General features: G+C 37.1%; 3 protein-coding genes across 10 annotated transcripts; all 3 read right to left on the bottom strand.

The window, feature by feature from the left end:
• Positions 1-474: 474 nt before the first annotated feature.
• Positions 475-5492, bottom strand: LOC120278698 (cellulose synthase-like protein D2). The gene is made up of 4 exons (XM_039285429.1): positions 5316-5492; positions 4273-5177; positions 2753-3560; positions 475-2592 (listed from the first exon to the last, which is right to left on the bottom strand). The coding sequence occupies exons 2-4, from the start codon at positions 5157-5159 to the stop codon at positions 832-834; spliced, it is 3456 nt and encodes a 1151-aa protein (XP_039141363.1). The 5' UTR covers positions 5160-5177; positions 5316-5492; the 3' UTR covers positions 475-831.
• Positions 5493-9020: 3528 nt separating this feature from the next.
• LOC120279256 (glycerol-3-phosphate acyltransferase ATS12, chloroplastic) lies at positions 9021-16827 on the bottom strand. Of its 8 annotated transcripts, XM_039286135.1 has the most exons (15): positions 16377-16827; positions 15168-15246; positions 14469-14555; positions 14259-14356; positions 13893-13950; positions 13339-13443; positions 13188-13249; positions 12985-13095; positions 11931-12009; positions 10923-11042; positions 10720-10833; positions 10303-10453; positions 9590-9656; positions 9356-9451; positions 9021-9274 (listed from the first exon to the last, which is right to left on the bottom strand). In XM_039286135.1, exons 1-12 carry the CDS (start codon positions 16694-16696, stop codon positions 10319-10321), a joined length of 1368 nt encoding a protein of 455 aa, XP_039142069.1. In that variant the 5' UTR covers positions 16697-16827; the 3' UTR covers positions 9021-9274; positions 9356-9451; positions 9590-9656; positions 10303-10318. The 8 variants fall into 8 exon arrangements, with proteins under 8 accessions (XP_039142069.1, XP_039142068.1, XP_039142070.1 ...); XM_039286134.1 differs by having other exon boundaries at positions 9021-9451; XM_039286136.1 differs by having other exon boundaries at positions 9021-9451; positions 9590-9648.
• Positions 16828-17008: 181 nt separating this feature from the next.
• On the bottom strand, positions 17009-20650 carry LOC120278771. The gene is made up of 6 exons (XM_039285502.1): positions 20477-20650; positions 19515-19615; positions 18736-19265; positions 18471-18593; positions 17476-17605; positions 17009-17267 (listed from the first exon to the last, which is right to left on the bottom strand). Exons 1-6 carry the CDS (start codon positions 20549-20551, stop codon positions 17231-17233), a joined length of 996 nt encoding a protein of 331 aa, XP_039141436.1. The 5' UTR covers positions 20552-20650; the 3' UTR covers positions 17009-17230.
• Positions 20651-21333: the final 683 nt, after the last annotated feature.

The following is a 21333-nucleotide window of genomic DNA, read 5'->3' as shown; positions in this document are numbered from 1 at the left end:
TTATTTAAATTAATATAGCTACAGTAGTTTACCACAAGTACAGTATAGTGATTTAAAAAAAAAACATTTAAATTGTTACAAATTTAAATGATCTGTGCAGTTTGAGGCTCTAGTTCGACTCGATTAATTATTCAAATTTGGAAATCAAACTCAAACTTTGATTATTTATTTTCTTAGTCAATGAGTTTTTCTCAAATTAGTAGCTAAACTTTGCTTATTTACTTGATCAACGAGTTTTTTTAAAATTAAATACTGAACAGCTCACAAGTGACTTGGTTCATTTACCGACCTAATTGAAACTATTTTGTTGTAGATTTAGCAATGCTTTAAAGAGCGATGAAATAAGAATTTCAGGCCAATATACTTTTGTAAGTCACCAGTGTTTGATCAAAAGCCGGTAAAAATCTGACCAAGAAAATAAAAAAATAAAATAAGAAACAATCACATAAAACTAATCTCATAAACACTAAGGAATTCTGCAGCAATAACTACATTGATTTGATTAAATTAAATATGAATACACGAAACATTTATATGCAATAATGTAAACAATATTATCCTTTTCAATAAACTCTTAGGCAAAGAAATAGAGAAAAACAACAACAAATTGAATGGTGAGTCCCAAAACTAAAACTTAAGATTAAACTTTCTTCTACTTTCCACATAACAAGCAGCAGCAGCAGCAGCAGCAGCAGCAGCAGCAAATTTCAGAAAGCATGCAACAAAATGAATCACTTTTTGAATCCATCTCCAAAAGAGCACAATTCAAAATCTGGAGACTCTCTTGGAATAAAATCCATGCATGCAGCAGTCAAAAAAAAGGAATGAGAATCAGGGGAATGTGAAGGAACCTCCAATCTGTGAATTTGAGCTTGGAGGATTAATGGCCACCCAGAGAAGAGATATGGTGATGGCGATGAGCCCGGACCACACAAAGACGATGGTTGGAGTCCTCCCTCGCCGTCCCATCAGACCTTTGGCGAACGGGTAAAGATGGGCAAGCACCCAGAAGCTGAAGAACACTCCGCCGATAAGCTTGCTCCATTGTGGCACCACACTGTATATTGTTCTGCTGAATCCAACAGCAATGCCAATAAGATTCACCATCATGATTGTGATTGGAGGAATCATAAGTGACGACCATTTCACGAGGTATAGGTCTGCAAACTCATCATCGGCATCGTCACCAGCTGACTTTGAAGTGAGGGTGAATGAGATTTCAATGCCAGCAATGACTTTCAGCAGACCTTGGAGCACAGCGGCAAGGTGGGCACTGGTTCCACCGATGAGCCAGAACTGTTCGTTTCGCCACCATTCTTCTAGCTCTATACCTGACCATTTCACCTCAAGCACAGCCAGCATGCAGAGTGTGATGGTGATGACGAGAAGGTATGTCAGGAAAGTCACATTGAGTGTCTGGACAATGAACTGGCCGGAGAAGAGTGAGAGTGCAGGGAGGAAACAGTAGACGATTAGGAAGATGGAGGTGAATGGGTAGATGCCAACATTAAGGTAAGCAATTCTCTGGAGGATCTTCATCTTGGTGCTGGCAAGGAGTGCGTTGTTACGGGAGAAGAAGATCTCTACTGACCCGGTTGCCCACCGAAGGACCTGGTGGAGACGGTCTGTAAGGTTGATTGGAGCAGTGCCCCGGAAAGCATCACGCTTGGTCACACAGTAAACTGACCTCCAACCTCTGTTGTGCATCCGGTAGCCAGTGACGACATCCTCAGTCACTGACCCGTAAATCCATCCAACACGCTCACCCCATTCTGTTTTATCCTCGTACCAACATGAGATGACACTTATGGCTTCAGCAACAGTGGAGGCATCGAGGAGATCACGAGGGATGGTGAGGGCACCTGGCGGGCGGCCGTTCTTCACAGCAGGGTGGTCAGCAAGAGGCCGGCCTTGGAACTCAGCCACTGGTATAGAATCAATGAGGAAGCTTGAGTTACCAAACTTCTTAGGGAATGTAGAGAGATCCATCTCCTCTTCATCAGAGTCTCCCATACGAAGAGCTCGAGTCTCCTCAGATGCAACAGATGCTCCACTCTTGCTCTTATGCTTCCTTGGGAAACAGCAGCTGCAGAAACCGGGGTGGCGCTCTTTCGAACGAGGGGGGTCAAATCCATAAAGAGCAATACGGCGAAAGAGGCAGCCTGTTCCCACATAAACTGGACCCTGTAGGCCATCAAGCGCACGCATATTCCCATCAAAGAAAACGGTGTTATGATTTGCATAACGATCTGACGGGTCAATGCCTTCAAATCGTTGAGGGAACTGCACATAACATATGCGATCACCTCCTCGGTCCATCATGAAGCACATTCCCTCACGGAGTGCCTGGGAGTTGTAGATATAGTGGTCGCAGTCCAAGTTGAGAATGAAAGGGCCATTGGACATGATGGCCGAGGCACGAACAAGGGCGTTCATGGCACCAGCCTTCTTGTTATGGTCATAGCCCGGGCGTTTCTCACGAGAGACGTAAACAAGCAAGGGGAGGCGGATGTCTACATCTGTGAAGTCAAGAGGGCTTTTATCGTCATTCTTGCCCAGTAATGGCTCATCACTTGGGGGCTTAAGCATCACCTGCACACAAGAAGAGCAAAAGGATTGAATGAGTTTCTTTCTTCTCACCTATGTATGCATGGAAGAACTGAACCAACTTTCGGTTATGAACATTTAATTCATCAAATGCATATTGTTCCAAAGAAAGTTGGATGAGGTGGTATTATAAATCAATAAGTACCTGTATTATTCCGGCGTGATCGCCCCGAGAGTGCTCTGTAGAGGAATCCATCCAAGTGCCAGGCCAATGAGTGCCATCAGCCATCCACGTTGCTTTGCGAATCTTAACAGGCTCCAGAGAATCTTCACCAGTGTTTTCCCTCTGCAACCGCATAGCCTTGATCTCCTCACGAGCATGATAGGCATCTGAACGCCGGCGAATAGAATCCGGCAACCCATTAATACGAACCTTAAATTCATCATACTCCCTCTTCACCCTTCTCCTGTCCTTCACAAAATCAGACCGTACTTTGTTCTTGTAAGGATCCCTTTTTAAGTTAAAATAGCTCTCTGGATTTCTTGGCTCAATGTCATGTTTACGACAGAAAGGGACCCAAATGTCTGCAAAGCTGGCAGCTTCGGCCATAGCTTCAAATGTAAGAAGTGCACCACCATCATCAGACACATAGCAGGACAGCTTCTCAACAGGGTAATTCGCAGCAAGGATCGATAGTATAGTGTTTGCAGTGACTAGTGGAGGCTCCTTTTCAGGGTCAGCAGTGGATACAAACACATCAACTCCAGGAAGATCAGATTTCCCGGTAGGGTTGCTAGGGCTTGGTGTCTCAAACTTCTCTTTTAGAACAGCCAGATCTGTGGAGCGGTTGACCGGGCAGAGCTTAGGGAGCTGGTCAAGAAGCCATGAAAAAGCGAACCAAAGCTCACAAACAACAGACATTCCCCAGAGCCATATGGCATCCTCATTCTTGTGCTTTACACGCCATGTGAGAAACAGACATAGAACAGCCAACCGCACAAAGATAAGGAGCCTACAAGGACAAGGCACAACTACTGTTAGAACCGAATCACACAAGGAAATTATGATTAAGATAATCAGAAATATGATTCTCGAGGTTCTAATAATTACCTTAGGGTAATAATTATGTACTCATGGAAGAAAAAAAAATCACCTTGAGCACAGAACAAAATGGGAAACAGCAAAGGAAAAATCCAACAGTAAACAAGATTTGTTATTTCCCGATTGATAATGAATGAACTTGGCATTAAAATGCAAAGAAGGATCCTTTACATAAGTGTGTGATTAGGCTTACATCTGAAGAGATAACCATGTTGTAAAAATTAAATATCCTCTAGTTGAGAAGTAATAAACATAGAATTTGATGAACTGATACAATCAAGAATAATCTAATACAAAGAGCAAAAACAACTGCAGAACATTTGAAGAACAGAGGAGATCAACTAAGACAATTGATGCACTCCAAATAAAATAAATGGAAGATCAAATATTCCACGAATGCAATCAGTTTGCTAAGCAGGAAAACCCTTTATTAGTTGGCAGAAAGGATAATTCTCTTCAGCAATGGATATTGGTAGATCTATCATCAATCAAAATGGACAAACAACAACACACTGAAACAACAAATACCAACTTATTAAACAAAACAATCAATCAAGACATATCATACACAATACTCAAGGGAGATAATTCAAAAGTAGTATAGCGAACATGCAGCATTATACCTATATGGGCTGAGGACGGCAGCAGGGATCTTCAACTTGCGGGTAAGCGGTCTCCAAGGTTTATTAGTAAGCTCAGCAGGCTGTCCATCCGAACCTCCTCCAGTGCTCCCATCACCGACATTCTCCTTTGGCCATATTGCATTCCCATATCCATAAGTCCCCTTAGTCTCAAACAACCACCTATTGTGATCAAAGTCACCGGTTTGTGTCATACTCCGAGTAAGCTGCTTGCTCGACCTCATAAGCGACAACCTCCGCTCCATCTTTGATTGTCCCTGCGCCGGAGGAGCAGGCAATGACAATGGCATCACCTCTTCAAGCTCAGTAGCCTTGTAAGGCTCCTTGCATCCAGGACAAATCCCTCCTCCAGTCTTCACAGCATCATTGAAACATTCAACACAGATCTTGAAATCACACTCGCAGGGGAGGATGTCCTGCCCACGGCCATCACTCATGACATTGGAATCACAGCCAGGGACGGCGCAAGATGAGCCCTTTGCGCCAGCCATCTGAGGATGCTGCCGCCCGGGCTCATTGTCGATCACTCGGTTCATGAGGTGAGCGCGAGTGACGCTGTTGAACCCACCGGTGAACAGGGAGCTGGAGACGTATTGCTCCTCGACCCGAGCGGAGATGGACGGATCCAAGGTGCTCGGCTGGTTGTCCGGCGTCGCCGGGATGTGGACGTGATAATTGGTGTAGTCCACGCTGCCAAGCTCGCTGTCGAGATCATCACGTGAGTAGCTGATGTACCGCCCGGAGTTCGTGCGCCGGCCGAAAGTCACCGTCGGCGGTGGAGGCATGCCGGGGGGCTTCCCTTCCGGCGGGTCGGATGCATACCGAGCCGATCGGGTGCCTCGCAGAGCTCCGCTGTTGCTCGTCATCATCTCCTTTCTTCTCAAATCCTAAAATCCACACAAAAGATCCAAACTTTTTGGTACTAGATCCAAAACAAAGATCAAAACAAGCATAAAAACCCAAAAAAACAAAAATCAAGAAAAAAAAAAGCTAAGAAACAAGAGAAATGGCAAAGATCTACTGACCTTTAAGCTACCCCGCCAATCAAATTCAAATACTTTTGCGCTTCCAGAACTATAATCTCAGATCAAAACCAGAAACTTTCCGATCTAAAATCAAACCCATTTGCTCCTCATCTTCCCAGATGTTTCACAATAACATCCCATAAACCCCATCAACCAAAAAGAACAGCAAAAAAACACCAAAAAGCTTTTTCACTCCAAACTTCTCGCTTGATCTTAGATTCAGAGAATGGAGGCCATTTCCGAAGAATAAACTAGGGTTACAGACAAAGAGAGAGAGAAATCTCAGAGAAGAAGAAGGTTTATAGGGAAGTATGGAAGCAGAGGCGTTGCTTCAAGTGTTGAACCGGAGCTGGATTTGGGCTGGAGCCGCGTGACGCGCCGAGATGGTAGGGGCGAGATTCCGGTAATACCCCTAGATTTTCGATGGAATTGCGGGGCATACTTGTCTTAAAACTATCTTATAAATTTACATGAATACCCCCACCAAAATCATTTCTATATTTGAATAATGGTATATTTATTAATTTGATATGGTTATTAATTTTAAAAATATTCAAAATAATAAACTTGTTTTGATTCCACTATAAATGGCGCTTGGAAATATTAAATACAAATTATAGATGAATATTGATATCTTAATTTGGTTTATAATGCCATTTATTATATGTTTCTTGATTTATAATTATAATAATAAATGGTTATATTATATCATTTTCATGAAACAATTGACTTGTAATTTGATATATATATAAACAATATCTAAAACTTTGAATTTGTTCTGAAAACGAGTTATTGGGGTTGTTTTATTTTTATTAGTTTTTTAAAGTATCTAATAAAAATCAGCTTCAACGATTTAAATTCATAAGTATTTTTTACTATTGCATAAATGTTTATATCAACGAATACTATTGTAAAAATTATAGAATTTTCAACCGTTGAATTTAAATCCAACGATTGAAAAAAATATTCATCAAAAATACAGGCTCATGTATATATATTTCCTTGACGTTCTATCCTTTTTATAGTGTGACAACTGACAAGGGTGTAGATATAGGCATAAACTAAAAAAATTAATAAAATAATTATTCATACAATTAGCTCAAAACAATCCACTAGTTTGAAAGTGAAAATAAACAAATAAATAATCTTTTAATTTTTCAGATGAAAAACTGGCACCCACTACACTCTTACTTGCACGAAACCTTTATTAAAAAATAATAGCATGATGATGATGATGATGAATTGATGACATCTAACTCAAAAACATTTCATAAAAGACATGTTGGTCAAAAATATAAGTTGAATGGCAGGGCCATAATAAACAGAACCAAAAGAGGGCAATTAGGTAAAAAGGGCAAAAAGGTGAGGATTGAGAGTGGGCATCGTCGTGCGGGCAACGACAATGTCTAGAGGGTACACACACGGTCTCGTTTACACACAAAAATTGATTTATTTCATATATCACCCCCGTCCTTCTCGTTGTGGGACCCACCAATCGCATGCATTGGTGCATATCTTCAAAAGCAAAACATTTTTTAAAAAAAAATGATAAATAAAGTATCAATTTCTAGATATAGATTACCTTATTTACAAATTTCCATATATATTACCTTATTTTTTTTAAGGAAAGAAATCACTCCAAACAAAAAAGAGATGGTGGTTATTGGTATAATAAACTTATGTAATGTGTTCGTATATTTATTAAAAAAAATATGTGTAAATTTTAGTTTATATAGAGTGAAAATTTAAATAAAATTAGATATTAATTTTATGTCTGTGCCCGTTTATAAGACATAATTTATTTAAATTTTTTTATTAAAAAAATTGGCGTTACCTAGAATGCAAAGATACTTTGCATTTATAAAGGGTATATATGTCAAGTTTTTTTAAGGGAATTTAGAAAATACACAAAGGAATGAGACAAGAAAGCAGAAGGAAGAACAAAAGTAGATTAATTATATTCATTCATAAAAAAGAGAAGAAAACCAGGCCCACACTTGAAACATGATTAAATAACACCTAACGTTGCCTAACATATATAACATGATCAATAGACGTGCGACTTCAATCATTCCAGCAAATAAAAGATGTTCATCCACATTACTCTCATAATAATAATAATAATAATAATAATTTCAATGTAGCAAAATGCAGAAAGATCTTGAATTGATGCAAAAGGAATGCAAAGTTGCCAATCCGGCAACCTACAAATACTTTGTCTGATTGTTTATTTATATTCTTTCCGTATCATTATAAAAAATAGAAAAACAAACATTTTGAATTAAAAATTTCATAAAAGTTCGGTTTACCATTCTTATTTTCTCAAATTTGACTTTGTTTGTGCTTTGTGGTTGATGTGCTTATTGGGGAACATTTGGTTTAAGTTTTCTAGTATTCTTCCTGGGTTTGTTTTCCATCATTAATTTGTTAAACTAAGTTTGATCAGATCTCTACCATGCATGCATGAACCGTTCATCCATATGATTTAGAACCCTTTAGAATTCACAAAAATTATGATTATCTATTTGGCGTAATCAAATGTGACAACCTAATTCTTCCAGTGTTAAAGGTTGTTAATTGCAAAGTTATAAATAAAATAGATCCAAAGTCTAAACTCATGATAAACAAAACAAAGCACAAGAGAGAATGGGTCTTTACTTACTACTGCGTGTTATATATTTCAACGCTCAAACTGGAGCCAGTTCAAGATAATGACAACCTTAATTGACGTCATATTGCTATGATTTATTCAATGAGACATACTTCTATTCTATGCATGATAATTCAGTCTGAACTTTTCTAATGGTATCCATCAAAGGTTGTTGCTCAGTTCTATGCTTTTGATATAACATCAACTTTGACACTATTTGGGATAGTTATTAGTTGATATGAGTTGACCATAGGAATTAGGATACCTATCAAACCAATCTGATTACAAAGCTTCATATAGGCAAATGGCACAACAACACATTGGCATCATGATGAACATATGAAGAATTTTCTTGCTAAAGAATAGATGTCATCATAGTCCCTCCATTCTAATCAATCTATAATTCACATATATAGTCATCCCACCAAAAAAAAAAGTTTGTAAATGATTTCAAGAAAAAACAAAAAAGATGGCATACATTAGAGAATTTGGCATTATTAATGAGAGAAAACCAAATGCTATATAGCTCAGCAAATCTAGTAGGAGTGCAATTAACATTCCAACATGATTAATATCAGGCAACAGAGATAAAGCAATGAGATTACAGTGTCAATAGGATTGATTGGCATTGAGCCTTAAGCCAATGTAAGTAAAAACTAATTAGTAAATCAAAACACATTCTCTACTAAAAATAAAATAGTTAAAATAACAGAAAAATCAAAATAAATCGACACTCGATCAACATAGAAGCCAGTAGGATGTCAACAAGGGCACACACAATGAAAGAAAAACCAGTGCTGAATAGACAAAGAACAACACAAATCAAAGATACCAAATGAATCAGGGTCCAAGTGAACTGCAAGAGGAGCAAGGTGCACAGATCAAGCATCCAAAGGTGCTAGAATTCGAGAGGGAGAAGAAGGTTTTGATGAACGGTGAACAATAATAGATAAACAAGCAAATTATCATGTAATAATACTCATAAAGACGGGGGAAAACCATTTGGTACTAATAAATTCCATGCATTTTTGTAAAGGCATAAAATGGGCTGCAAAGAGTTCCAATCGCTATACGGAATTAGAAGAAACACAACGAGGCCTGATAAGTGTGTGGGTGCCTTCCTAAGTGAAAGTGAAAGTGAAAGTGAAAGTGAAAGTAGATTATGTTACATTAAAACCTACAAACCTACACTATTGCAATGAAATTTACAAAACAAAATGAAAAATACAAGTGAAAATAGTGATGTACAATAGCTTTTTGTGGGAATTATTGATGGAGAGAACTGGAACAGCTTCAAAACGGCAAGAACCTGCTCCAGAATTGATGATATAACATCAATACAAATGAGAGCCTCTGATCAAATGATAAATTGCTGCATATTGAATTGAACCTCAAAAAAGGAAAGAAAAATGCAATAGAATGCTCTGTCGACTTGGCACTTTTTTCCGTTCTGCCACGTACAAAACTGGCGAAAGGCTGGAATCACCTGCAAGAGACGGATGAACATTTGCATAATAATGAGATGCCAACTATTAAACTGGAGTGAAACTTTGTACTCATGAAAATTGTACAGCACAATGTATGTTTATTTAAACAATAGTTTGATAAGCAGACAATATCGTACCACAATAACTACTGCAACAATATCCCCCCGTAGATATCATACAGTTTGGCTCTGAAAACCTGACAAACTACATTCCAGTATAAATTAAATTCACAAATAACAGCTTAATCAAAATATTACTTTAAATAAAAAGGGTATTAGTTTAGAAAATATTTGTTGCCGAGCAAAATTTTAATGCGCAGAACTTTCACAATGTATCATTTGCATCTTTTTATACTCAGGCCACGTAAGCACCTACTGTAAAAGAATAATTTCTAATAAACAGGAACAAGATCATTGACATTATCATCATCATAATATTGTGCTGATAATCTAATTGGAAAAGCAGATAGCAAATAAATACTACGCGCCAAACAGAGAATCTCCTTGCAGTCTAGCGTGGCTTCTAAAGTATGGGAATGGATGTGTTTTTACGCAGCTATTATCAGTGAAAAAGAAGCTGGTCAATTAATAAGAAAATATATTTTAAACAACAGAAATTGATAATATGTAACTGATCTGCAAATATAGCACTGAATCTATAATTAGCAAACACCTTATTCAAGGCTTATAAAAATTTTGCAAAGTCATTTGACCAACTGTAGCATATTTATGCAGAACCAGATGTCATTGGAAAAACTATGATTTTGAAAGTATTTTGAACTACAGAAAAACCAGGTAAATTTAAAGTGAAAAATAATAACAAAGTCTTGCACAAATCATAAAAAAACAACCTCACAAACTGAATGATCATTGAAAAGGTTGAGAAAGAGCAATCATCAAATTTGATGCATTTAGTCCTTTATGTCCATATATAGCAGATTTGAGAGTGTCATACTGCTCCAACACCGAATCATACAAAGCCTGTGAAAAAGCATCCTTGGCCTGTGAAAAACAGGTTATCACATTAGAGATAACACCTAAAATGGCTGTATAACCACTCGCAAACCTTCAAGACATATCAAAAGCTAAGATTGATCACTTATGACAAAGGGCAGATCACCAATAAGTGGACCAAAGCACTTACAAGGTCCAAGGAATTGCAACATAAGTAAATAAATGGTTTAGTAACTAAAAAGGGTGCAATATTTGAACTAAGAGTGTCAATGGCATATGGCAAAACAAGAGCAAACAGCATATGCAAAAGAAACCTTTTCAGGATTCACACAGCCAGCTGTAATTTCATTGAAGGACATTTCTGGAGCCACAGATAAACCAACCCCACCGTAAGCAATTGTTCTCCGCTCACCAATTGCCTTTTCAACCTAAGAATAGTAGACAAAGAAAACTATAAGAATCAGAAATGCTAGCACCTAATATTAATAGAGGCATGGAAGAAAGAGTAGTAAGAAACCTGACGTGGAGGTGGCATAATTTCATAACATAGCAATGCTAGGGAATATATATGCCCTGGAACACGAGAATGTTCCAGAAGTCTTCTCATATTGTCCACCGAAGAGGAATCAAAGGATGCCTAGCGCCATGCAAAACCAAAAGCAATCATATGCTAAAGAACTATAACTGCAGATGGTCAGATTTATAAATGATTTAACTAAAGGTTAATCCACTTAAACAGCCTGGCCTTCAAAAACCAGTTGTCTGTTAAAAATTGACTCAACCAAAGAGTCATCCATTAGTACCAAATCTGCCTCCATCTCAAATTAGCAGCTTTTTTTTCCAGCTTCATTGACTGCACGCACAAGCTTAATTCATAACCAGTTCTTGAAAATTTTAAAATCAAATTTTCTGGTTTAAGGGAATTTCAATTTGGTTTATCATAATTATAGCAACCATGTGCACTGAAATCAAATTGGTTGGATCTCATAATGTAATAAGGTTTGTTTTCACTATGATTGAGGCTTGTAGAGATAAAAAATTTCCCTTCGAAATTATGTTTTGCTTATTATGCTCTTTCAAAAGAAGCGAAACAAAGAACCACAAAATCCTAATTATCAAGATAGTACTGAACCTCAGTTTGTTGGTAATAAACATCTGCATATAAACAGTAGACTGTCATATTTATGGAAGAGGCCATCATATTAATAGAAGAGAGGCAATGTGAATAGCTCATTCACTGTCACGCATATAAGGTTTTTTCAGTTCCATTCTTATGATCACATGTACAATCATACACGTGCGGGTCAAATTTTGAAATCTACGGTGTCTGCATGCTATCATTAGAAGTACAAAAGACCTTATACAAGGCTTAGAGTTGCAATGATATGATAATGAACAGTAACACAATGTGCTATATCCTCGGGAAACAAAACAGGATCCAGCAATTATGACACCAATCAAAGATTTAAAGGATTTTGCTATTCTTTGTGGCAAAGGAAAGTAGTTTACAGGCAAGAAACCTTACAGGATACCACTCTCCTGTGACTGGATCAGGACGGTCCCTACCACCGCTTGGTGCAATCCATATTATATTAGATCCAGTTCTATATGCAAAGAAAATCCATGTTAGATGGAAAAAAAAGGAAAAGAAGAGATAAAGAATAAACATTAATAACAATCAAAATACAAGAAATCACCCAAAGCAAGAGTCCTGGCCTAATTAAGCTATATATTGATATATTTATGTAATAGATTTCTGGAATAGCTTTTTTGAATGATGTGGATACTAACTTTCTCTCTCCTAAATTTTCTCTCTTTCTCCAAAAACCTAAAAAACCTTGTACCTCTTCGTCCTCTTTTGGTTTAGGATTCAGAGTTTAGAGCATTTAGGGATAGAGGTTTAGGGTTTTGAGTTTAGGGTTTTGTAATGTTTGATATGGTTTAGGGTTTTATACAGTTTAGGGTTTAGGGGAGAGAATAACGTGGATGCTAACATGGATGCCAAGGAAAGCTATTCAAGAAGCCTATTACGTAAATATAGCATTACTCATTACTGGAACATTAACGAATCAGTAACATTCTAAAGGAATAAGAGTGAATATTTTTTTCTATAAGCTTTATAGAAAATTGGCATATATTAGAATATACAGTGCAAGAAAACTAAACTTAAATTTTAGGAAATTCTTCACAAAATTGCAAGCATCTACAACAACTAATGGCAATACCAATTCCAAATTGATGTTGTGATAGCAAGAAGGAAATCAATTCACAAGCACTTCAACTCAACATCAAAGTTGCAAAAGCAGCAACATGTTCAAGGTGGGCATGGACAATAACAAAGTCCGTGGCTAACTTAATGAGTTCGGTTTGGAGCATGAGAGAAACATTGTATATTGAATTGCAAAGGAAAAGAAAGAAAATGGAAAATGTCTGACATAAGGAGAGTGCATTAAACTTTGAAGGTGACGAATCATCAGGTACTAAATATTGGTTAGATGGGACAAAAGTGAAATTCAACACTTCGCCAAGTCTAAACAAATGACACCCATTTGTTTGCTATGAAAGGACACAAAGCATACCTAAGGAGCATGGCCAATTCCTTAAGGCTTTTTGTATTTGCTATTCTTTTCATCTCTGCAAGCTCGGGATCATCGAACATGTGCTTCTTTGAGTATACACACAGAAGATTCCTGGAAAAAAAAAGAATCCAATAAGAATTCGCAAAACTATTACAACCAAAGAGGGAAATGTTCTCACACAATTGACAAAGCATCAAGAGCACCTTCCCATGCTGAAAGGCTTGCAAAGTGGATCAATCAGAACTCTATCCCCAGCAACAAATATCTGGGCGCGACATATAATTTTTAGTCAAAGGCACAAAAGAAAACACAGTTAAGAGCTGTGATAAATATGGAAAAGCAAAGAGAGACAACCACCATTTTCTCTGCAAGATGTGGAAAGTTTCTTTCAAGCAACAGTGCAATGATTGCTGGATCTGCTTCTGTCTGATGGTTGGACATCAGAACAATATTATGACCCTACAAGGAAACAATATGTAAAATTAACAAAATGATAAAAAGAGACAATTATAAAAATACAAGATAATTGATATGTATGTCCCAATTTTTCTAGTGCATCAATCAGATGATTTAACTAGTTGCTCTCACAATATAGAGCCATAGTTATCGCAAAGTGAACTTCAAAAACTTCATCGAGTTTCTTGCAATAAGAACAATGTAGGTTTATATTATTGATAGGTGGTTACTATCAACACTCTAGCTCACACATATATTAACTATGGGACAAAGGATGAGATTTCATCAGCGTACAATAATACAACATAGTACCACACAACAATTCTGGTTTCAGAGGGCACAAATTTTGATCCCACCAAAACTTCATCACATACATCAAAGATATAGCTCCAGTGCAATATTGTGATCTCAAGAAATTATAAAATACACACATAATCATTGTACTTAACCACCTGCCGAAGAATCTCTTCCATGTCATAGAAAATGGAGATGTTGCCAACATATGATCTACTGAAGAAAGAAAAAAGAGACAAAAGGTTACAAGCACGTCACGGATAAAAAAAAAATTAATAAAATCTTGATGTGAAACACTATAAAGATGACACCATTGTACTATGACACTTCACTCCTATAAAGGCACTACAACTGTGACTGTGTGAGGCATAAGTGCATAAGCAATAAACAAATATAACACTGCTGATTATGTCACATGATTATACAAAGTTCAAACTGCAGTTGAAAGCCGGCTAAAGTGTTGCAAAAGACACAAGAATCAAGGGCAATAATGAGTTCAAAAGGAAAGTAGATTTTTGGACAACCTGAAGTCTACCAATGGGCGGATGTAGTTTTGCCCAAACATATAGTAGTCAAAAGGTTCTCTAATTGCTTTGTGGTAAGGAGAAAACACAAAAGGATCCTGCAATAAATATGCTGTTCTGTTATGTGCACAAATAAAAAAAAACACAAATAAGTCATAACTGCATGCTGAAAAGATCAACCAAACAGCTAATCAAGGGTAACAGCAAAACCTCCACGTCCAACAAAATACGATCAAATGCTGCAGACATGTTGGATAGGATGATCTCACTTGCTTTTGGATCTCCACTTTGTAAAACCTAACAAATTGCAAGTAAGTTCTATCAATGAGCAAGATAAGCATGCACCAATATATTCATGGATAAAAAAATGAACATTCATATGACATGAATGACATGTTCAATACATGATATACAACAAACCAAACTACTTAAGTAACCAGCCTTCACTGTAACATCAAACTAAGAAATAGGCCTGCAAGAATTTCTGATCAAATACTATAGACTTCTAGGTCCCACTTAATATAAGAAAAAATAATAACACACCACAAAGAAACCTGATACGTCATCCTTAAATCTAAAAGAAGGTTTGAAAGACACATTGGCAGACTTGCCGATATGATGACTGTTTCTGTTGATTGGAATCACTCATAAATCTTAAATCAAGACATGGTTTAAGAGCCAAAACTACCATTATGTTTAATTCCTTTATGTCTCTATCACATTATAATTTGCGGCAAATTTCAAAAGTAATAGAGAAAGAATGAAAGAGTCAATAACCTACATCCAGAAGGTCAATGCCAAGTCTGTCATCATGAAACTTATAATGAGAACATAACCATGGATACAAACCTGACAATCAAACAGAGATCTCTGAAAATTTGCATATTATTCCCAAGATAAATGATTTACCGCATTCCGGTAATTATTGTATAGCTCCTCCAGCCCAGAAGCAATATTTGAAGGAAGTCTTCCGGCTTCTGCTTCCATTCTGATACAAGCAAGCAGATCTGTGGAAAAAGATCAATAACCATAGAAGAACCAAATATGTCACATGAAGTATGACAATATTCAGAGTCATGTTCACTAAAAAAAAGAAAAAAAAGGGCAAATGTACGTTCACATACATTCATAAATTCCATGATAGTCTTCAGGGTAAACCATTTATAAAAAAAAATACTCTGTAGGAGAAATTAATCCATTTATAAAGAAATTCCAACCAAAACCAAAACGACAAAAGAAGGGAAAGGAGAATTGCAAGGAAAATTAGAAACTGACTGAAACAAGGAAAAACAAGCAAGATAGTTGTTAAATATAGTTGTTAAATAGAATAGCTATGGTCATCAAAACAACACTACCGAGAGTTTCCCTTTGAAAAAAAGTGTCTTCAACACTCAACAATTGTAGAATCTCCAAGCATCCATTCAATCCTAATTTTTAAACGACAACACTTTTAGCATGTCTTTGAATCTCAGGTAAGAAATGACTGTTATGCAAGTGTAGGATCTTTTTAACATTCATTTGATCCTAACTTATAAATGACAACACCAAGAGTTTCTCTTCAAACCAAGAGCGACATATGGCTGTTCTACAAGGATATAATCACTGAACCTTCATCAAGTCCTCATTCGCAAATGACAACACCGAAAGTTATATATTGCAGCAAGAACAGCATATGGCTGCCCTGCAAGCATATGTTCTCCAAATCTTCACCAGACCCAGCTTCGTAAAACAAAAACACCAAGAGTTTCCCATTGAAGAACAAATGACACATGGATGTTCTACAAGCTATGATCTCCAAACATGCATCCAATCTTAATTCTTGCACCCCAACTTCTTGGAGTGAAATTATCCCAACACCAGACAAATGAAACAGGCAACGCAATGGAATGGCATAGCCCAGGGATACAATGTTAAACTAGTAATCCAATTCCAATCCTATCTAACAACTCCATCATGAATGAATCAGTCCAAAGAACAGTATAAAACACAACAAGAAAACAAAGATTTTCTTCCAATCATAAACACCTAAGGAGATTCAAAGGCATTCAGAAAAGCACCACTCAAATCCATCAACTGACAAAAAAGAAGCAAATAAAGCAGGAAAACAAGAACCATTACCCAAAAGAATAACACAACCGACCTTCTTCCGCCCGAACACTGAGGAAACTTCTCGACCGAGTGAGCTCCGCCTCTTCTCCTGTATCCGAAGCAAGCACCGCCGCCCTCCTCCCCATCCGCCGGTCCTCAACCGGCTCCGCCGCCATCCAATTCCTCACACCATAGATCCCACAAAAGCAAAGCTTCCGCCCCCAAACACCTTCCCGAGATACAGAACGCCCCAAAACCCTAGCCCCAGGGAAAGAACTCGAGAAACAAGACGATGCCGAGAGCCCCAACATCCCATTCCAAGCTTGGTAGCAAACCACGAAGGAACTCATCTGAATCCCTAGAAAACGAACAGCATCAAGCTCTCAACCCTAGCTCCAGCGACGCGAACGAAGAACCCTTGATCTCACTCCTCTTCGCGTCTTCGTCCTCGAAGGAGTAGAGTGAGTTCTTGAAATTTTAGATTTTTACCGTTTCTATTTATTGGGAGGGAAAGGATGAGGCATAGGTGAACGCGCCCCCGTTTTAGTGGGCCCTGATTGAATAGAATGCTGACACGTGGAAAAACATCATTAGATACCGTGACTCTCGCTTCCAACACCTCTCACGTGCTTGATGCGTGAGGGCTTAAACTGCCATTAACCTCCTAATTATCCATGTCTTTATTCATAACTACAAATTTTACTAAATTATAACAAAATCCAAACTCTAAATCATAGAGTCATTGTAAGTGTTTCTACAGAAAAACATTTGTTCAAGAAAGAGAGGGTATTACATTAAATAATAAATTACATGTTTACTGGGTTTGAAACTAGGAATATTTCACAGGAAACATGAAGGTGATGCAGTGTTAACACACTGAATATTTAGCTTGTGTTTCTCTTGGACTGCTCCATGAGGTACCTGCTTGATAAATATGGCATTGCTTGAGTACATGACCAGAGAGATTAATTGATTGACATATTATGTGTACATGCTAGTTTACAAAATAGACTTTCCAACACATTAATCATTCAAAGGCATCTTGAATGGCAATAATTGAGTTGGAAAACCTATTTGGTAAATCTAGTCGGTAAAAATAGCATTATTCTAATTGATTAAGTTTACTTGCCTGCCTGTGTGGAATCCGGCAGCGTACCATGCATTCAGAACAACAGTGAGATCAGTCTCTGGATTTGCATTTTTCGACAGTTTACCTTCAAAGGCATCAGAAGTGTCATCTTTCTTTCCCTTCTCTTTGTCTGCAAACATTAAAAGTAAAGCATGATATGAGAATACTAATAAGATGCTTTGTGTGCAGTGTGATAACAAGAATGCTTCTGCTTTGACACTAGTTGTATTGGCATTTGCCTGCAATGTTTGGAAAGTGAAAAATGTACAAAAAACTCCAATAAATCCAAAGCAACCTCTAGTGCTGCTTGCCAAAAGACAGTCTCATCACTAGAGGCAAACTTAGATAATGTTTAATTATCAGAGGATGATTCACTGTTCACTTCCGCATAACTTTCCATTCAACCTAAATTTTCATCATGGATCAGAGATTTCTAAAGACTTGCTTCTGCAGTTAGTCATGAAAAATAGCTAGCAGAACCATAAAAACACAAGCATGAATTCAAAGATAAATCACACTCTTCCAAGCATAGATGTGATCATGCTAAGTGGTACTGACATTCATATTAAAATAATAAAATTAAAACAGCAAATGAAAGCAAGTAGGTGGATCAACAGCATCAGACAATGAAATTAGTAGGCTAAGGTGCCATGAAGTCCACATTCAAAGGCCAAGTCTATGTTTAAATCTTTCACAATGATTGTCCAGTTTTGGTTATAGCTACGCAATTGAAGAATCAAAGGCCAGGCCTGAGTCAATCCATATTCATCTGTCATGCTAGTTTATTTTACTGTTTTTACCACCCATGCAGATACTACAAAGAAGATGCATCTCTTGGGCATAAAAGATTGAGGAAAACTCTAAACCATCATACTATATTATCCTGGCGACACGAGTTGATATAAGTAATAGTTCAAATTTATTTATGTTAGAAATTAATCAGAGGGCTTTAGTAACCAGGGTATTGTTGGTAGCAGCATAAAGATTCTGTTTACCTTCAGAAACATTGAAAGCTGCAGGTGTGTTCATCGTCATAGAAGATATTGCTCTTTCAGCAGCCATCATCGCTGTTTTAACAGCAGTGTCATCTCCATTGTTTGAATGTGCCGCAGGATAAACTTGAGAGATGCAACAACAGACCAAACAGCACTATCAGTAGGGCGTGAAGCACTGGAGAGTTTTAACTTGGAAAAAACAAAGCCAATGTAGCAGTAGAAGTTAAATGGCGAGACAGAACTAGGGTCAATTAAAAAGTGTTACCTGGAAATTGATGTGGAAGAGATTTGGAGCAGCACTGCATTGATAGTGAACAGCAATAAGGGCCTCCACAAGACAGGTTATTGGTGGCACACGAAATGGGAATTATTGAAGATGCTGGGCATTGGCAAAAGCATGGGGAACATTGAGGGTAAAGTCCATTTTGAGAGATGTTGTGTGCAGATATTTGTGACATGTCACCCGTGGAAGTTTGAGCTGGAGTTTGGTGGTTCCAACAACTAGCTTGGTTAAGTTGCTGGAGCACATTCTGTCTCTGCTCCTCGAGTTCATAATACCATTTAAGTAGTTTATTATACTCCTCATTCTGCTGATCAGAGTAGCTATTGTTTTGTCCGTGTATAGAAGGGTAGCCTGTTGGATGTTGGTAAGATTCTGACGTATATGCATCTGCATCCAAATGGCATTCTTGAGTTGGTACAACATCTGAAGCTGTTCCAATGAGATCACCGGGCATACATGGCTCTGCTGTTTTCTTGGATCCACAGTTGCTACCATCCTCTGATTCACAGTTTCTTCAGGAAAAGGAGAATGAGAACAACAAAAATTAAAAAGTCTTAGTAACATTGAGAGCATAATTTTGGAAACATTATGCGCAAGAAATGTGAAACAGGATATGCCAAAAATCTCCGAGGCCAATTTTAATGGTTGCTTATGAAAATGAACACTAAGAAAGTTTGCAAAATCCTTTGCTTATAATTAGCAAACTCTATGTGAAAAGCACTGCAGAACAGACCAGACCCAGAAGGTTTTCATTAGCTTACCTTGTTACCTCCTCAGTTGGAACATGATTATCATGATTACTATCATTTGTATGTTTCTCTTCACTGGTAGAACCCCCATGATAGGTTCCACCGTGCATTGTCTAATACAAAGGCAAAAAATTAGTAGATACACAAACACAATATAGTCGAATAAAACTTGAGAGGAAAATTTAAATATGCAAAAGAAATAAATCCATTTATAAATATTTGAAGCACGTGGAGAGAACAAAATGGCATATTTAACCAATCATAAATCTCTCTGCTCGTATAGAAACTTGAAATACCTAAAAAAGCAAAATGCATCAGTTTCTTCATGGGAATAGCACGAGAAGGGATGCAAATTGCAGGGAAGATTATTGTAAGAGAAATACAATGGACTAAGCTTCAGTCATACAAAGCTGATCACAAAAATCAAAATATTAAAGAGTTAACGAGAGTCAATAAACGTGAATTTCCTTATATTTTAGAGCTCATTAAATTCTTTATCGCCACTAGAGATGCTATTCGGGTTTCACGAATTTCCTCATTGGTCGGTAATACCAAATAGATCATCCTATACTGATGAACATAAACATCACCAAGTCTCCTATACTCTCTCTCCATTGAAGTCTAATGAACTAACCTCATATATCAATACTTCAGCCCTAATCCTAGCAATAGGCATCATTCAATTTTATCATAATTAAACAATTAAATACACGAGATAAGAGAAGGAGAATACAAGATGAAAAAAATCCCTTTTTTATCATTCACGACCACCAAAACACCAGAAGAAAACACAATGAAGGCAACCTAAGTAACTCTATCACAGAATCCACTGATCAAGCAAACCAAATGAAGGAAAAAAAACAACTCAATGCCAGAGCCACGCAAGAATCGCATATTGTTCAGAGCATCAGTTAAAAAGCGATGAGAATCGAGAGAAGACGGTGAGAAACAAAGAGAGAGATAAGAATAAGGACCTTGTAGGTGGACATGGCGTTATCGAAGGCGTTGATGAGCGCGGAATCATCCCAGAGATCGGTGCCCTTCCCCATCCCCGGAGCTCGCTCTCGAGGTATTCGACGAAATGCCCGCAAGAGTTCACTGCTCGAACTACAAGACGCGCTTCTTCCTCGCTATGCCAAGCCCTTATGTATCCCACCAAACACAATTGTAATTTTTTTACTATTTAAATATATATATTAACAAAAATATATATATAACTAAATAACATAATAAATATTAAGAAGGCTATTTTTGTTAGTAATATAAAAATTTTGAAATGATACAAACTTTTGGAGTTTCAATCAACTAAGATATTTAAAGGCCATGCAATATGTTATTAACTTATTATTTATAGTTTCAAACTTAGTAATAATTGAAATAAAATTTAGTATTTTATTTTGAAATATTCTATCTTGTTATACTATTCAAAAATACCAAATATTTTTTTAATAATATTTTTTGAATAATGTTTGAAATATTAATCTTAGCGAGTTGAAACTTTAATATCATACTCTATATATAATATATATTAACAATAAGAACAAGCCACTCCATCTATAAAAAGAAAAATCCTCCACCATAATTTGTAAGGAAGTCAAACCCTGAAATTAACTAAAGAAAAAATCAAATAAAAAAACAATTTAAAGAGTGACAAGCGCTCTATACATTAAATGTGCATACCGGTAAGAATTTAATTGTCAATGTTAGAGGGCCCATATTCTTTAGGCCCATATTGTTTCAAAACATTCCTACTAAAGGTTTAGTCTGCATTCATGCATTCATGAGGAATTCATCCACTTTTATATATAAGTCTATTCATTATCCTTTAACC

This window comes from Dioscorea cayenensis, chromosome 16, assembly GCF_009730915.1.
Source record: "Dioscorea cayenensis subsp. rotundata cultivar TDr96_F1 chromosome 16, TDr96_F1_v2_PseudoChromosome.rev07_lg8_w22 25.fasta, whole genome shotgun sequence".
NCBI lineage: Eukaryota > Viridiplantae > Streptophyta > Magnoliopsida > Dioscoreales > Dioscoreaceae > Dioscorea > Dioscorea cayenensis.
Note: the sequence above shows the minus strand (reverse complement) of the source record. Positions and strands in the feature narration are given on the sequence as shown.

Excerpts from the sequence above, each read along its gene's own strand:
- LOC120278771 (XM_039285502.1), bottom strand. The coding sequence starts at position 20,551 with ATGGGGAAGGGCACCGATCTCTGGGATGATTCCGCGCTCATCAACGCC. Across the intron at positions 19,616-20,476 it reads ACGCCATGTCCACCTACAAG|ACAATGCACGGTGGAACCTA; the intron begins GTCCTTATTCTT and ends CCTTTGTATTAG. Across the intron at positions 19,266-19,514 it reads CCAACTGAGGAGGTAACAAG|AAACTGTGAATCAGAGGATG; the intron begins GTAAGCTAATGA and ends CTTTTCCTGAAG.
- LOC120278698 (XM_039285429.1), bottom strand. The coding sequence starts at position 5,159 with ATGATGACGAGCAACAGCGGAGCTCTGCGAGGCACCCGATCGGCTCGG. Across the intron at positions 3,561-4,272 it reads GCCGTCCTCAGCCCATATAG|GCTCCTTATCTTTGTGCGGT; the intron begins GTATAATGCTGC and ends TTGTCCTTGTAG. Across the intron at positions 2,593-2,752 it reads ATCACGCCGGAATAATACAG|GTGATGCTTAAGCCCCCAAG; the intron begins GTACTTATTGAT and ends TCTTGTGTGCAG.
- LOC120279256 (XM_039286134.1), bottom strand. The coding sequence starts at position 16,696 with ATGAGTTCCTTCGTGGTTTGCTACCAAGCTTGGAATGGGATGTTGGGG. Across the intron at positions 14,357-14,468 it reads GTATTTTGTTGGACGTGGAG|GATCCTTTTGTGTTTTCTCC; the intron begins GTTTTGCTGTTA and ends TATTTATTGCAG. Across the intron at positions 12,010-12,984 it reads GAATTGGCCATGCTCCTTAG|AACTGGATCTAATATAATAT; the intron begins GTATGCTTTGTG and ends CTTTGCATATAG.